This window comes from Salvelinus fontinalis, chromosome 28 (genome assembly GCF_029448725.1).
Source record: "Salvelinus fontinalis isolate EN_2023a chromosome 28, ASM2944872v1, whole genome shotgun sequence".
Lineage (NCBI taxonomy): Eukaryota > Metazoa > Chordata > Actinopteri > Salmoniformes > Salmonidae > Salvelinus > Salvelinus fontinalis.
Window position 1 is genome coordinate 24713416 of NC_074692.1, and position 13443 is coordinate 24726858.

Here is a 13443-nt window from a genome sequence, read left to right on the forward strand (position 1 = left end):
GTTTAATCATATTATTGATATGCCACACCTGTCAGGTGGATATATTATCTTGGCTCACTAACATGGATGTAAACAAATTTGTGCACAAAATTTCAGAGAAATAAGCTTTTTGTACATATGGAACATTTCTGGGATCTTTTATTTCAGCTCATGAAACATGGGACCAACACTTTACATGTTGGGTTTATATTTTTGTTCAGTCTATATAGTAGACATAACCTATTTCCTTTCTTCTACCCAACTCCTCTGGTACTAATAGTCAAGGTTTGTAGATATAGACAGATGTAGCTCGGCATCTGGTAGATACAGGTAAAGGTTAAGGTGATTTGAGTTACCTGGCCGGAGGGCCTGTGTGTAGCCGACTCCAATTAGACTGGCGTTATTGACTTTGGCCTGCAGGGGGAGACAGACAGACACAGAGGTGAGACAAGCACGCATTTGGCTGGTTGTGTGGTTCTAGTCCTGGCATTATGGACAGGTATGTGGTTCTGTGTGGTTATGTATGTGTGGTTGTGGTACACACAGACAGGGAAGCGTCCTTGTCCAGCTGGTATTTGGCTCCGATGCCGAAGCGTGTGTTGTTGCTGCCGGCCGTCCAGGCCAGGTTGATGGCTGTTTCCAGGTGGCAGTTCACCTTCTGGTAGATGGAGCCGCCAAACTCTGTACCATCGTTACTGAGAGGACAAAACACCATGGACTTATTCAGTACGGTGCTACATAGCTTTTAAATCAACTTCTGGTGGATCATGACTGGTCAGTTGGCAAATGTAACACAGAAAGCAACCTCTGCCGGTCAATGGTTAGGTTAGAGTCAGGGTTGGGCGTAGTGGTTAGGGGTAGTAGTTAGGGTCAGGCGTAGTGGTTAGGGGTAGTGGTTAGGGTCAGGCGTAGTGGTTAGGGGTAGTAGTTAGGGTCAGGCGTAGTGGTTAGGGTTAGTAGTTAGGGTCAGGGTTGGGGATAGTGGTTAGGGGTAATAGTTAGGGTCAAGTGTAGTGGTTAGGGGTAGTAGTTAGAGTCAGGCGTAGTGGTTAGGGGTAGTAGTTAGGGTCTGGCGTAGTGGTTAGGTGTAGTAGTTAGGGTCAGGGTTGGGGATAGTGGTTAGGGGTAATAGTTAGGGTCAAGTGTAGTGGTTAGGGGTAGTAGTTAGGGTCAGGGTTGGGGATAGTGGTTAGGGGTAGTAGTTAGGGTCAGGGTTGGGGATAGTAGTTATGGGTAGTAGTTAGGGTCAGGGGCAGTGGTTAGGAGTAGTAGTTAGGGTCAGGGTTGGGGATGGTGGTTAGGGGTAGTAGTTAGGGTCAAGGTTGGGGATAGTGGTTAGGTTATAGTCAGGGTTGGGGATAGTGGTTAGGGGTAGTAGTTAGGGTCAGGTGTAGTGGTTAGGGGTAGTAGTTAGGGTCAGGCGTAGTGGTTAGGGGTAGTAGTTAGGGTCAGGCGTAGTGGTTAGGGGTAGTAGTTAGGGTCAGGCGTAGTGGTTAGGGGTAGTAGTTAGGGTCAGGCGTAGTGGTTAGGGGTAGTAGTTAGGGTCAGGCGTAGTGGTTAGGGTCAGGCGTAGTGGTTAGGGTCAGGTGTAGTGGTTAGGGGTAGTAGTTAGAGTCAGGCGTAGTGGTTAGGGGTAGTAGTTAGGGTCAGGTGTAGTGGTTAGGGGTAGTAGTTAGGGCCAGGTGTAGTGGTTAGGAGTAATAGTTAGGGTCAAGTGTAGTGGTTAGGGGTAGTAGTTAGGGTCAGACGTAGTGGTTAGGGGTAGTAGTTAGGGTCAGGCGTAGTGGTTAGGGGTAGTAGTTAGGGTCAGGTGTAGTGGTTAGGGGTAGTAGTTAGGGTCAGGTGTAGTGATTAGGGGTAATAGTTAGGGTCAAGTGTAGTGGTTAGGGGTAGTAGTTAGGGTCAGGTGTAGTGGTTAGGGGTAGTAGTTAGGGTCAGGCATAGTGGTTAGGGGTAGTAGTTAGGGTCAGGCGTAGTGGTTAGGGGTAGTAGTTAGGGTCAGGCGTAGTGGTTAGGGTCAGGCGTAGTGGTTAGGGGTAGTAGTTAGAGTCAGGCGTAGTGGTTAGGGTCAGGCGTAGTGGTTAGGGGTAGTAGTTAGGGTCAGGCGTAGTGGTTAGGGGTAGTAGTTAGGGTCAAGTGTAGTGGTTAGGGGTAGTAGTTAGGGTCAGGCGTAGTGGTTAGGGGTAGTAGTTAGAGTCAGGCGTAGTGGTTAGGGTCAGGCGTAGTGGTTAGGGGTAGTAGTTAGGGTCAGGCGTAGTGGTTAGGGGTAGTAGTTAGGGTCAGGCGTAGTGGTTAGGGGTAGTTGTTAGGGTCAGGCGTAGTGGTTAGGGTCAGGTGTAGTGGTTAGGGGTAGTAGTTAGAGTCAGGCGTAGTGGTTAGGGGTAGTAGTTAGGGTCAGGTGTAGTGGTTAGGGGTAGTAGTTAGGGCCAGGTGTAGTGGTTAGGGGTAATAGTTAGGGTCAAGTGTAGTGGTTAGGGGTAGTAGTTAGGGTCAGACGTAGTGGTTAGGGGTAGTAGTTAGGGTCAGGCATAGTGGTTATGGGTAGTAGTTAGGGTCAGGTGTAGTGGTTAGGGGTAGTAGTTAGGGTCAGGTGTAGTGGTTAGGGGTAATAGTTAGGGTCAAGTGTAGTGGTTAGGGGTAGTAGTTAGGGTCAGGTGTAGTGGTTAGGGGTAGTAGTTAGGGTCAGGCATAGTGGTTAGGGGTAGTAGTTAGGGTCAGGCGTAGTGGTTTGGGGTAGTAGTTAGGGTCAGGCGTAGTGGTTAGGGTCAGGCGTAGTGGTTAGGGGTAGTAGTTAGGGTCAGGCGTAGTGGTTAGGGGTAGTAGTTAGGGTCAAGTGTAGTGGTTAGGGGTAGTAGTTAGGGTCAGGCGTAGTGGTTAGGGGTAGTAGTTAGAGTCAGGCGTAGTGGTTAGGGTCAGGCGTAGTGGTTAGGGGTAGTAGTTAGAGTCAGGCGTAGTGGTTAGGGTCAGGCGTAGTGGTTAGGGGTAGTAGTTAGGGTCAGACGTAGTGGTTAGGGGTAGTAGTTAGGGTCAAGTGTAGTGGTTAGGGGTAGTAGTTAGGGTCAGACGTAGTGGTTAGGGGTAGTAGTTAGAGTCAGGCGTAGTGGTTAGGGTCAGACGTAGTGGTTAGGGGTAGTAGTTAGGGTCAGGCGTAGTGGTTAGGGTCAGGCGTAGTGGTTAGGGGTAGTGGTTAGGGTCAGGCGTAGTGGTTAGGGTCAGGCATAGTGTTTAGGGGTAGTAGTTAGGGTCAGGCGTAGTGGTTAGGGGTAATAGTTAGGGTCAAGTGTAGTGGTTAGGGGTAGTAGTTAGGATCAGGAGTAGTGGTTAGGGGTAGTAGTTAGAGTCAGGTGTAGTGGTTAGGGGTAGTAGTTAAGGTCAGGTGTAGTGGTTAGGGGTAGTAGTTAGAGTCAGGGGTAGTGGTTAGAGTCAGGCGTAGTGGTTAGGGGTAGTAGTTAGGGTCAGGTGTAGTGGTTAGGGGTAGTTAGAGTCAGGCGTAGTGGTTAGGGGTAGTAGTTAGAGTCAGGTGTAGTGGTTAGGGGTAGTAGTTAGGGTCAGGTGTAGTGGTTAGGGGTAGTAGTTAGAGTCAGGTGTAGTGGTTAGGGGTAGTAGTTAGAGTCAGACGTAGTGGTTAGGGGTAGTAGTTAGGGTCAGGTGTAGTGGTTAGGGGTAGTAGTTAAGGTCAGGGTTGGGGATAGTGGTTAGGGGTAATAGTTAGGGTCAGGTGTAGTGGTTAGAGGTAGTAGTTAGAGTCAGGCGTAGTGGTTAGGGGTAGTAGTTAGGGTCAGGTGTAGTGGTTAGGGGTAGTAGTTAGGGTCAGGTGTAGTGGTTAGGGGTAGTAGTTAGGGTCAGGTGTAGTGGTTAGGGGTAGTAGTTAGGGTCAGGTGTAGTGGTTATGGGGTAGTAGTTAGGGTCAGGTGTAGTGGTTAGGGGTAGTAGTTAGAGTCTGGCGTAGTGGTTAGGGGTAGTAGTTAGAGTCAGGTGTAGTGGTTAGGGGTAGTAGTTAGAGTCAGGCGTAGTGGTTAGGGTTAGTAGTTAGAGTCAGGCGTAGTGGTTAGGGGTAGTAGTTAGAGTCAGGGTTGGGTATAGTGGTTAGGGGTAATAGTTAGGGTCAAGTGTAGTGGTTAGGGGTAGTAGTTAGAGTCAGGCGTAGTGGTTAGGGTTAGTAGTTAGGGTCAGGGTTGGGGATAGTGGTTAAGGGTAATAGTTAGGGTCAAGTGTAGTGGTTAGGGGTAGTAGTTAGAGTCAGGGTTGGTTATAGTGGTTAGGGGTAATAGTTAGGGTCAAGTGTAGTGGTTAGGGGTAGTAGTTAGAGTCAGGCGTAGTGGTTAGGGTCAGGCGTAGTGGTTAGGGGTAGTAGTTAGAGTCAGGCGTAGTGGTTAGGGGTAGTAGTTAGAGTCAGGTGTAGTGGTTAGGGGTAGTAGTTAGGGTCAGGTGTAGTGGTTAGGGGTAGTAGTTAGGGTCAGGTGTAGTGGTTAGGGGTAGTAGTTAAGGTCAGGTGTAGTGGTTAGGGGTAGTAGTTAGAGTCAGGGGTAGTGGTTAGGGTCAGGCGTAGTGGTTAGGGGTAGTAGTTAGGGTCAGGTGTAGTGGTTAGGGGTAGTAGTTAGAGTCAGGCGTAGTGGTTAGGGGTAGTAGTTAGAGTCAGACGTAGTGGTTAGGGGTAGTAGTTAGGGTCAGGTGTAGTGGTTAGGGGTAGTAGTTAAGGTCAGGGTTGGGGATAGTGGTTAGGGGTAATAGTTAGGGTCAGGTGTAGTGGTTAGGGGTAGTAGTTAGGGTCAGGTGTAGTGGTTAGGGGTAGTAGTTAGGGTCAGGTGTAGTGGTTAGGGGTAGTAGTTAGAGTCAGGTGTAGTGGTTAGGGGTAGTAGTTAGAGTCAGACGTAGTGGTTAGGGGTAGTAGTTAGGGTCAGGTGTAGTGGTTAGGGGTAGTAGTTAAGGTCAGGGTTGGGGATAGTGGTTAGGGGTAATAGTTAGGGTCAGGTGTAGTGGTTAGAGGTAGTAGTTAGAGTCAGGCGTAGTGGTTAGGGGTAGTAGTTAGGGTCAGGTGTAGTGGTTAGGGGTAGTAGTTAGGGTCAGGTGTAGTGGTTAGGGGTAGTAGTTAGGGTCAGGTGTAGTGGTTAGGGGTAGTAGTTAGAGTCTGGCGTAGTGGTTAGGGGTAGTAGTTAGAGTCAGGCGTAGTGGTTAGGGTTAGTAGTTAGAGTCAGGCGTAGTGGTTAGGGGTAGTAGTTAGAGTCAGGGTTGGGTATAGTGGTTAGGGGTAATAGTTAGGGTCAAGTGTAGCGGTTAGGGGTAGTAGTTAGAGTCAGGCGTAGTGGTTAGGGTTAGTAGTTAGGGTCAGGGTTGGGGATAGTGGTTAAGGGTAATAGTTAGGGTCAAGTGTAGTGGTTAGGGGTAGTAGTTAGAGTCAGGGTTGGTTATAGTGGTTAGGGGTAATAGTTAGGGTCAAGTGTAGTGGTTAGGGGTAGTAGTTAGAGTCAGGCGTAGTGGTTAGGGTTAGTAGTTAGGGTCAAGGTTGGGGATAGTGGTTAGGGGTAGTAGTTAGAGTCAGGCGTAGTGGTTAGGGGTCAGGCGTAGTGGTTAGGGGTAGTAGTTAGAGTCAGGCGTAGTGGTTAGGGGTAGTAGTTAGAGTCAGGTGTAGTGGTTAGGGGTAGTAGTTAGGGTCAGGTGTAGTGGTTAGGGGTAGTAGTTAGGGTCAGGTGTAGTGGTTAGGGGTAGTAGTTAAGGTCAGGTGTAGTGGTTAGGGGTAGTAGTTAGAGTCAGGGGTAGTGGTTAGGGTCAGGCGTAGTGGTTAGGGGTAGTAGTTAGGGTCAGGTGTAGTGGTTAGGGGTAGTAGTTAGAGTCAGGCGTAGTGGTTAGGGGTAGTAGTTAGAGTCAGACGTAGTGGTTAGGGGTAGTAGTTAGGGTCAGGTGTAGTGGTTAGGGGTAGTAGTTAAGGTCAGGGTTGGGGATAGTGGTTAGGGGTAATAGTTAGGGTCAGGTGTAGTGGTTAGGGGTAGTAGTTAGAGTCAGGCGTAGTGGTTAGGGGTAGTAGTTAGGGTCAGGTGTAGTGGTTAGGGGTAGTAGTTAGGGTCAGGTGTAGTGGTTAGGGGTAGTAGTTAGGGTCAGGTGTAGTGGTTAGGGGTAGTAGTTAGAGTCTGGCGTAGTGGTTAGGGGTAGTAGTTAGAGTCAGGTGTAGTGGTTAGGGGTAGTAGTTAGGGTCAGGTGTAGTGGTTAGGAGTAGCAGTTAGGGTAAGGCGTAGTAGTTAGAGGTAGTAGTTAGAGTCAGGTGTAGTGGTTAGGGGTAGTAGTTAGGGTCAGGTGTAGTGGTTAGGGGTAGTAGTTAGGGTCAGGTGTAGTGGTTAGGGGTAGTAGTTAGGGTCAGGTGTAGTGGTTAGGGGTAGTAGTTAGAGTCAGGTTTAGTGGTTAGGGGTAGTAGTTAGAGTCAGACGTAGTGGTTAGGGGTAGTAGTTAGAGTCAGGGTTGGGTATAGTGGTTAGGGGTAATAGTTAGGGTCAAGTGTAGTGGTTAGGGGTAGTAGTTAGAGTCAGGCGTAGTGGTTAGGGTTAGTAGTTAGGGTCAGGGTTGGGGATAGTGGTTAAGGGTAATAGTTAGGGTCAAGTGTAGTGGTTAGGGGTAGTAGTTAGAGTCAGGCGTAGTGGTTAGGGTTAGTAGTTAGGGTCAGGGTTGGGGATAGTGGTTAAGGGTAATAGTTAGGGTCAAGTGTAGTGGTTAGGGGTAGTAGTTAGAGTCAGGGTCAGGTGTAGTGGTTAGGGGTAATAGTTAGGGTCAAGTGTAGTGGTTAGGGGTAGTAGTTAGAGTCAAGCGTAGTGGTTAGGGTTAGTAGTTAGGGTCAGGGTTGGGGATAGTGGTTAGGGGTAGTAGTTAGAGTCAGGCGTAGTGGTTAGGGTCAGGCGTAGTGGTTAGGGGTAGTAGTTAGGGTCAGGTGTAGTGGTTAGGGGTAGTAGTTAGAGTCAGGTGTAGTGGTTAGGGTCAGGTGTAGTGGTTAGGGGTAGTAGTTAGATTCAGGTGTAGTGGTTAGGGGTAGTAGTTAGAGTCAGACGTAGTGGTTAGGGGTAGTAGTTAGGGTCAGGTGTAGTGGTTAGGGGTAGTATTTAGAGTCAGGTGTAGTTGTTAGGGGTAGTAGTTAGGGTCAGGTGTAGTGGTTAGGGGTAGTAGTTAGGGTCAGGGTTGGGGATAGTGGTTAGGGGTAATAGTTAGGGTCAAGCGTAGTGGTTAGGGGTAATAGTTAGGGTCAAGGTTGGGGATAGTGGTTAGGTTATAGTCAGGGTTGGGGATAGTGGTTAGGGGTAGTAGTTAGAGTCAGACGTAGTGGTTAGGGGTAGTAGTTAGGGTCAGGTGTAGTGGTTAGGGGTAGTATTTAGAGTCAGGTGTAGTTGTTAGGGGTAGTAGTTAGGGTCAGGTGTAGTGGTTAGGGGTAGTAGTTAGGGTCAGGGTTGGGGATAGTGGTTAGGGGTAATAGTTAGGGTCAAGCGTAGTGGTTAGGGGTAATAGTTAGGGTCAAGGTTGGGGATAGTGGTTAGGTTATAGTCAGGGTTGGGGATAGTGGTTAGGGGTAGTAGTTAGGGTCAGGGTTGGGGATAGTGGTTAGGTTATAGTCAGGGTTGGGTATAGTGGTTAGGGGTAGTAGTTAGGGTCAGGGTTAGGGATAGTGGTTGGGTTATAGTCAGGGTTGGAGATAGTGGTTAGGGGTAGTAGTTAGGGTCAGGGTTGGGGATAGTGGTTAGGGGTAGTAGTTAGGGTCAGGCGTAGTGGTTAGGGGTAGTAGTTAGAGTCAGGCGTAGTGGTTAGGGTCAGACGTAGTGGTTAGGGGTAATAGTTAGGGTCAGGTGTAGTGGTTAGGGGTAGTAGTTAGGGTCAGGTGTAGTGGTTAGGGGTAGTAGTTAGGGTCAGACGTAGTGGTTTGGGGTAATAGTTAGGGTCAGGTGTAGTGGTTAGGGGTAGTAGTTAGGGTTAGACGTAGTGGTTAGGGGTGGTAGTTAGGGTCAGGTGTAGTGGTTAGGGGTAGTAGTTAAGGTCAGGGTTGGGGAAAGTGGTTAGGGGTAATAGTTAGGGTCAGGTGTAGTGGTTAGGGGTAGTAGTTAGAGTCTGGCGTAGTGGTTAGGGGTAGTAGTTAGAGTCAGGTGTAGTGGTTAGGGGTAGTAGTTAGAGTCAGGCGTAGTGGTTAGGGTTAGTAGTTAGAGTCAGGCGTAGTGGTTAGGGGTAGTAGTTAGAGTCAGGGTTGGGTATAGTGGTTAGGGGTAATAGTTAGGGTCAAGTGTAGTGGTTAGGGGTAGTAGTTAGAGTCAGGCGTAGTGGTTAGGGTTAGTAGTTAGGGTCAGGGTTGGGGATAGTGGTTAAGGGTAATAGTTAGGGTCAAGTGTAGTGGTTAGGGGTAGTAGTTAGAGTCAGGGTTGGTTATAGTGGTTAGGGGTAATAGTTAGGGTCAAGTGTAGTGGTTAGGGGTAGTAGTTAGAGTCAGGCGTAGTGGTTAGGGTTAGTAGTTAGGGTCAGGGTTGGGGATAGTGGTTAGGGGTAGTAGTTAGAGTCAGGCGTAGTGGTTAGGGTCAGGCGTAGTGGTTAGGGGTAGTAGTTAGAGTCAGGCGTAGTGGTTAGGGGTAGTAGTTAGAGTCAGGTGTAGTGGTTAGGGGTAGTAGTTAGGGTCAGGTGTAGTGGTTAGGGGTAGTAGTTAGGGTCAGGTGTAGTGGTTAGGGGTAGTAGTTAAGGTCAGGTGTAGTGGTTAGGGGTAGTAGTTAGAGTCAGGGGTAGTGGTTAGGGTCAGGCGTAGTGGTTAGGGGTAGTAGTTAGGGTCAGGTGTAGTGGTTAGGGGTAGTAGTTAGAGTCAGGCGTAGTGGTTAGGGGTAGTAGTTAGAGTCAGACGTAGTGGTTAGGGGTAGTAGTTAGGGTCAGGTATGGTGGTTAGGGGTAGTAGTTAAGGTCAGGGTTGGGGATAGTGGTTAGGGGTAATAGTTAGGGTCAGGTGTAGTGGTTAGGGGTAGTAGTTAGAGTCAGGCGTAGTGCTTAGGGGTAGTAGTTAGGGTCAGGTGTAGTGGTTAGGGGTAGTAGTTAGGGTCAGGTGTAGTGGTTAGGGGTAGTAGTTAGGGTCAGGTGTAGTGGTTAGGGGTAGTAGTTAGAGTCTGGCGTAGTGGTTAGGGGTAGTAGTTAGAGTCAGGTGTAGTGGTTAGGGGTAGTAGTTAGGGTCAGGTGTAGTGGTTAGGAGTAGCAGTTAGGGTAAGGCGTAGTAGTTAGAGGTAGTAGTTAGAGTCAGGTGTAGTGGTTAGGGGTAGTAGTTAGGGTCAGGTGTAGTGGTTAGGGGTAGTAGTTAGGGTCAGGTGTAGTGGTTAGGGGTAGTAGTTAGGGTCAGGTGTAGTGGTTAGGGGTAGTAGTTAGAGTCAGGTTTAGTGGTTAGGGGTAGTAGTTAGAGTCAGACGTAGTGGTTAGGGGTAGTAGTTAGAGTCAGGGTTGGGTATAGTGGTTAGGGGTAGTAGTTAGAGTCAGGCGTAGTGGTTAGGGTTAGTAGTTAGAGTCAGGCGTAGTGGTTAGGGGTAGTAGTTAGAGTCAGGGTTGGGTATAGTGGTTAGGGGTAATAGTTAGGGTCAAGTGTAGTGGTTAGGGGTAGTAGTCAGAGTCAGGCGTAGTGGTTAGGGTTAGTAGTTAGGGTCAGGGTTGGGGATAGTGGTTAAGGGTAATAGTTAGGGTCAAGTGTAGTGGTTAGGGGTAGTAGTTAGAGTCAGGGTTGGTTATAGTGGTTAGGGGTAATAGTTAGGGTCAAGTGTAGTGGTTAGGGGTAGTAGTTAGAGTCAGGCGTAGTGGTTAGGGTTAGTAGTTAGGGTCAGGGTTGGGGATAGTGGTTAGGGGTAGTAGTTAGAGTCAGGCGTAGTGGTTAGGGTCAGGCGTAGTGGTTAGGGGTAGTAGTTAGAGTCAGGCGTAGTGCTTAGGGGTAGTAGTTAGGGTCAGGTGTAGTGGTTAGGGGTAGTAGTTAGGGTCAGGTGTAGTGGTTAGGGGTAGTAGTTAGGGTCAGGTGTAGTGGTTAGGGGTAGTAGTTAGAGTCTGGCGTAGTGGTTAGGGGTAGTAGTTAGAGTCAGGTGTAGTGGTTAGGGGTAGTAGTTAGGGTCAGGTGTAGTGGTTAGGAGTAGCAGTTAGGGTAAGGCGTAGTAGTTAGAGGTAGTAGTTAGAGTCAGGTGTAGTGGTTAGGGGTAGTAGTTAGGGTCAGGTGTAGTGGTTAGGGGTAGTAGTTAGGGTCAGGTGTAGTGGTTAGGGGTAGTAGTTAGGGTCAGGTTTAGTGGTTAGGGGTAGTAGTTACAGTCAGACGTAGTGGTTAGGGGTAGTAGTTAGAGTCAGGGTTGGGTATAGTGGTTAGGGGTAGTAGTTAGAGTCAGGCGTAGTGGTTAGGGTTAGTAGTTAGAGTCAGGCGTAGTGGTTAGGGGTAGTAGTTAGAGTCAGGGTTGGGTATAGTGGTTAGGGGTAATAGTTAGGGTCAAGTGTAGTGGTTAGGGGTAGTAGTCAGAGTCAGGCGTAGTGGTTAGGGTTAGTAGTTAGGGTCAGGGTTGGGGATAGTGGTTAAGGGTAATAGTTAGGGTCAAGTGTAGTGGTTAGGGGTAGTAGTTAGAGTCAGGGTTGGTTATAGTGGTTAGGGGTAATAGTTAGGGTCAAGTGTAGTGGTTAGGGGTAGTAGTTAGAGTCAGGCGTAGTGGTTAGGGTTAGTAGTTAGGGTCAGGGTTGGGGATAGTGGTTAGGGGTAGTAGTTAGAGTCAGGCGTAGTGGTTAGGGTCAGGCGTAGTGGTTAGGGGTAGTAGTTAGAGTCAGGCGTAGTGGTTAGGGGTAGTAGTTAGAGTCAGGTGTAGTGGTTAGGGGTAGTAGTTAGGGTCAGGTGTAGTGGTTAGGGGTAGTAGTTAGGGTCAGGTGTAGTGGTTAGGGGTAGTAGTTAAGGTCAGGTGTAGTGGTTAGGGGTAGTAGTTAGAGTCAGGGGTAGTGGTTAGGGTCAGGCGTAGTGGTTAGGGGTAGTAGTTAGGGTCAGGTGTAGTGGTTAGGGGTAGTAGTTAGAGTCAGGCGTAGTGGTTATGGGTAGTAGTTAGAGTCAGACGTAGTGGTTAGGGGTAGTAGTTAGGGTCAGGTATGGTGGTTAGGGGTAGTAGTTAAGGTCAGGGTTGGGGATAGTGGTTAGGGGTAATAGTTAGGGTCAGGTGTAGTGGTTAGGGGTAGTAGTTAGAGTCAGGCGTAGTGCTTAGGGGTAGTAGTTAGGGTCAGGTGTAGTGGTTAGGGGTAGTAGTTAGGGTCAGGTGTAGTGGTTAGGGGTAGTAGTTAGGGTCAGGTGTAGTGGTTAGGGGTAGTAGTTAGAGTCTGGCGTAGTGGTTAGGGGTAGTAGTTAGAGTCAGACGTAGTGGTTAGGGGTAGTAGTTAGGGTCAGGTGTAGTGGTTAGGAGTAGCAGTTAGGGTAAGGCGTAGTAGTTAGAGGTAGTAGTTAGAGTCAGGTGTAGTGGTTAGGGGTAGTAGTTAGGGTCAGGTGTAGTGGTTAGGGGTAGTAGTTAGGGTCAGGTGTAGTGGTTAGGGGTAGTAGTTAGAGTCAGGTTTAGTGGTTAGGGGTAGTAGTTAGAGTCAGACGTAGTGGTTAGGGGTAGTAGTTAGAGTCAGGGTTGGGTATAGTGGTTAGGGGTAGTAGTTAGAGTCAGGCGTAGTGGTTAGGGTTAGTAGTTAGAGTCAGGCGTAGTGGTTAGGGGTAGTAGTTAGAGTCAGGGTTGGGTATAGTGGTTAGGGGTAATAGTTAGGGTCAAGTGTAGTGGTTAGGGGTAGTAGTTAGAGTCAGGCGTAGTGGTTAGGGTTAGTAGTTAGGGTCAGGGTTGGGGATAGTGGTTAAGGGTTATAGTTAGGGTCAAGTGTAGTGGTTAGGGGTAGTAGTTAGAGTCAGGCGTAGTGGTTAGGGTTAGTAGTTAGGGTCAGGGTTGGGGATAGTGGTTAAGGGTAATAGTTAGGGTCAAGTGTAGTGGTTAGGGGTAGTAGTTAGAGTCAGGGTCAGGTGTAGTGGTTAGGGGTAATAGTTAGGGTCAAGTGTAGTGGTTAAGGGTAGTAGTTAGAGTCAAGCGTAGTGGTTAGGGTTAGTAGTTAGGGTCAGGGTTGGGGATAGTGGTTAGGGGTAGTAGTTAGAGTCAGGCGTAGTGGTTAGGGTCAGGCGTAGTGGTTAGGGGTAGTAGTTAGGGTCAGGTGTAGTGGTTAGGGGTAGTAGTTAGAGTCAGGCGTAGTGGTTAGGGGTAGTAGTTAGAGTCAGGTGTAGTGGTTAGGGGTAGTAGTTAGGGTCAGGTGTAGTGGTTAGGGGTAGTAGTTAGAGTCAGGTGTAGTGGTTAGGGGTAGTAGTTAGAGTCAGACGTAGTGGTTAGGGGTAGTAGTTAGGGTCAGGTGTAGTGGTTAGGGGTAGTATTTAGAGTCAGGTGTAGTTGTTAGGGGTAGTAGTTAGGGTCAGGTGTAGTGGTTAGGAGTAGTAGTTAGGGTAAGGCGTAGTAGTTAGAGGTAGTAGTTAGAGTCAGGTGTAGTGGTTAGGGGTAGTAGTTAGGGTCAGGTGTAGTGGTTAGGGGTTGTAGTTAGGGTCAGGTGTAGTGGTTAGGGGTAGTAGTTAGGGTCAGGGTTGGGGATAGTGGTTAGGGGTAATAGTTAGGGTCAAGCGTAGTGGTTAGGGGTAATAGTTAGGGTCAAGGTTGGGGATAGTGGTTAGGTTATAGTCAGGGTTGGGTATAGTGGTTAGGGGTAGTAGTTAGGGTCAGGGTTAGGGATAGTGGTTAGGTTATAGTCAGGGTTGGAGATAGTGGTTAGGGGTAGTAGTTAGGGTCAGGGTTGGGGATAGTGGTTAGGGGTAGTAGTTAGGGTCAAGGTTGGGGATAGTGGTTAGGTTATAGTCAGGGTTGGGGATAGTGGTTAGGGGTAGTAGTTAGGGTCAGGGTTGGGGATAGTGGTTAGGTTATAGTCAGGGTTGGGGATAGTGGTTAGGGGTAGTAGTTAGGGTCAGGCGTAGTGGTTAGGGGTAGTAGTTAGAGTCAGGCGTAGTGGTTAGGGTCAGACGTAGTGGTTAGGGGTAATAGTTAGGGTCAGGTGTAGTGGTTAGGGGTAGTAGTTAGGGTCAGGTGTAGTGGTTAGGGGTAGTAGTTAGGGTCAGACGTAGTGGTTTGGGGTAATAGTTAGGGTCAGGTGTAGTGGTTAGGGGTAGTAGTTAGGGTTAGACGTAGTGGTTAGGGGGGGTAGTTAGGGTCAGGTGTAGTGGTTAGGGGTAGTAGTTAAGGTCAGGGTTGGGGAAAGTGGTTAGGGGTAATAGTTAGGGTCAGGTGTAGTGGTTAGGGGTAGTAGTTAGAGTCAGGCGTAGTGGTTAGGGTTAGTAGTTAGAGTCAGGGTTGGGTATAGTGGTTAGGGGTAATAGTTAGGGTCAAGTGTAGTGGTTAGGGGTAGTAGTTAGAGTCAGGCGTAGTGGTTAGGGTTAGTAGTTAGGGTCAGGGTTGGGGATAGTGGTTAGGGGTA

At 48.7% G+C, this 13443-nt stretch overlaps 1 protein-coding gene across 2 annotated transcripts in view; it reads right to left on the minus strand.

The window, feature by feature from the left end:
• Positions 1–13443, minus strand: part of LOC129826483 (voltage-dependent anion-selective channel protein 2-like) — a 37466-nt gene that overhangs the window by 4273 nt on the left and 19750 nt on the right. For both annotated transcript variants that reach the window (XM_055887263.1, XM_055887264.1), the window contains 2 exons: positions 524–674; positions 336–393 (listed from right to left, as the gene is read on the minus strand). In XM_055887263.1, coding sequence (XP_055743238.1) covers positions 336–393; positions 524–674 — 209 coding nt within the window. The remainder of the gene's footprint in view (positions 1–335; positions 394–523; positions 675–13443) is intronic.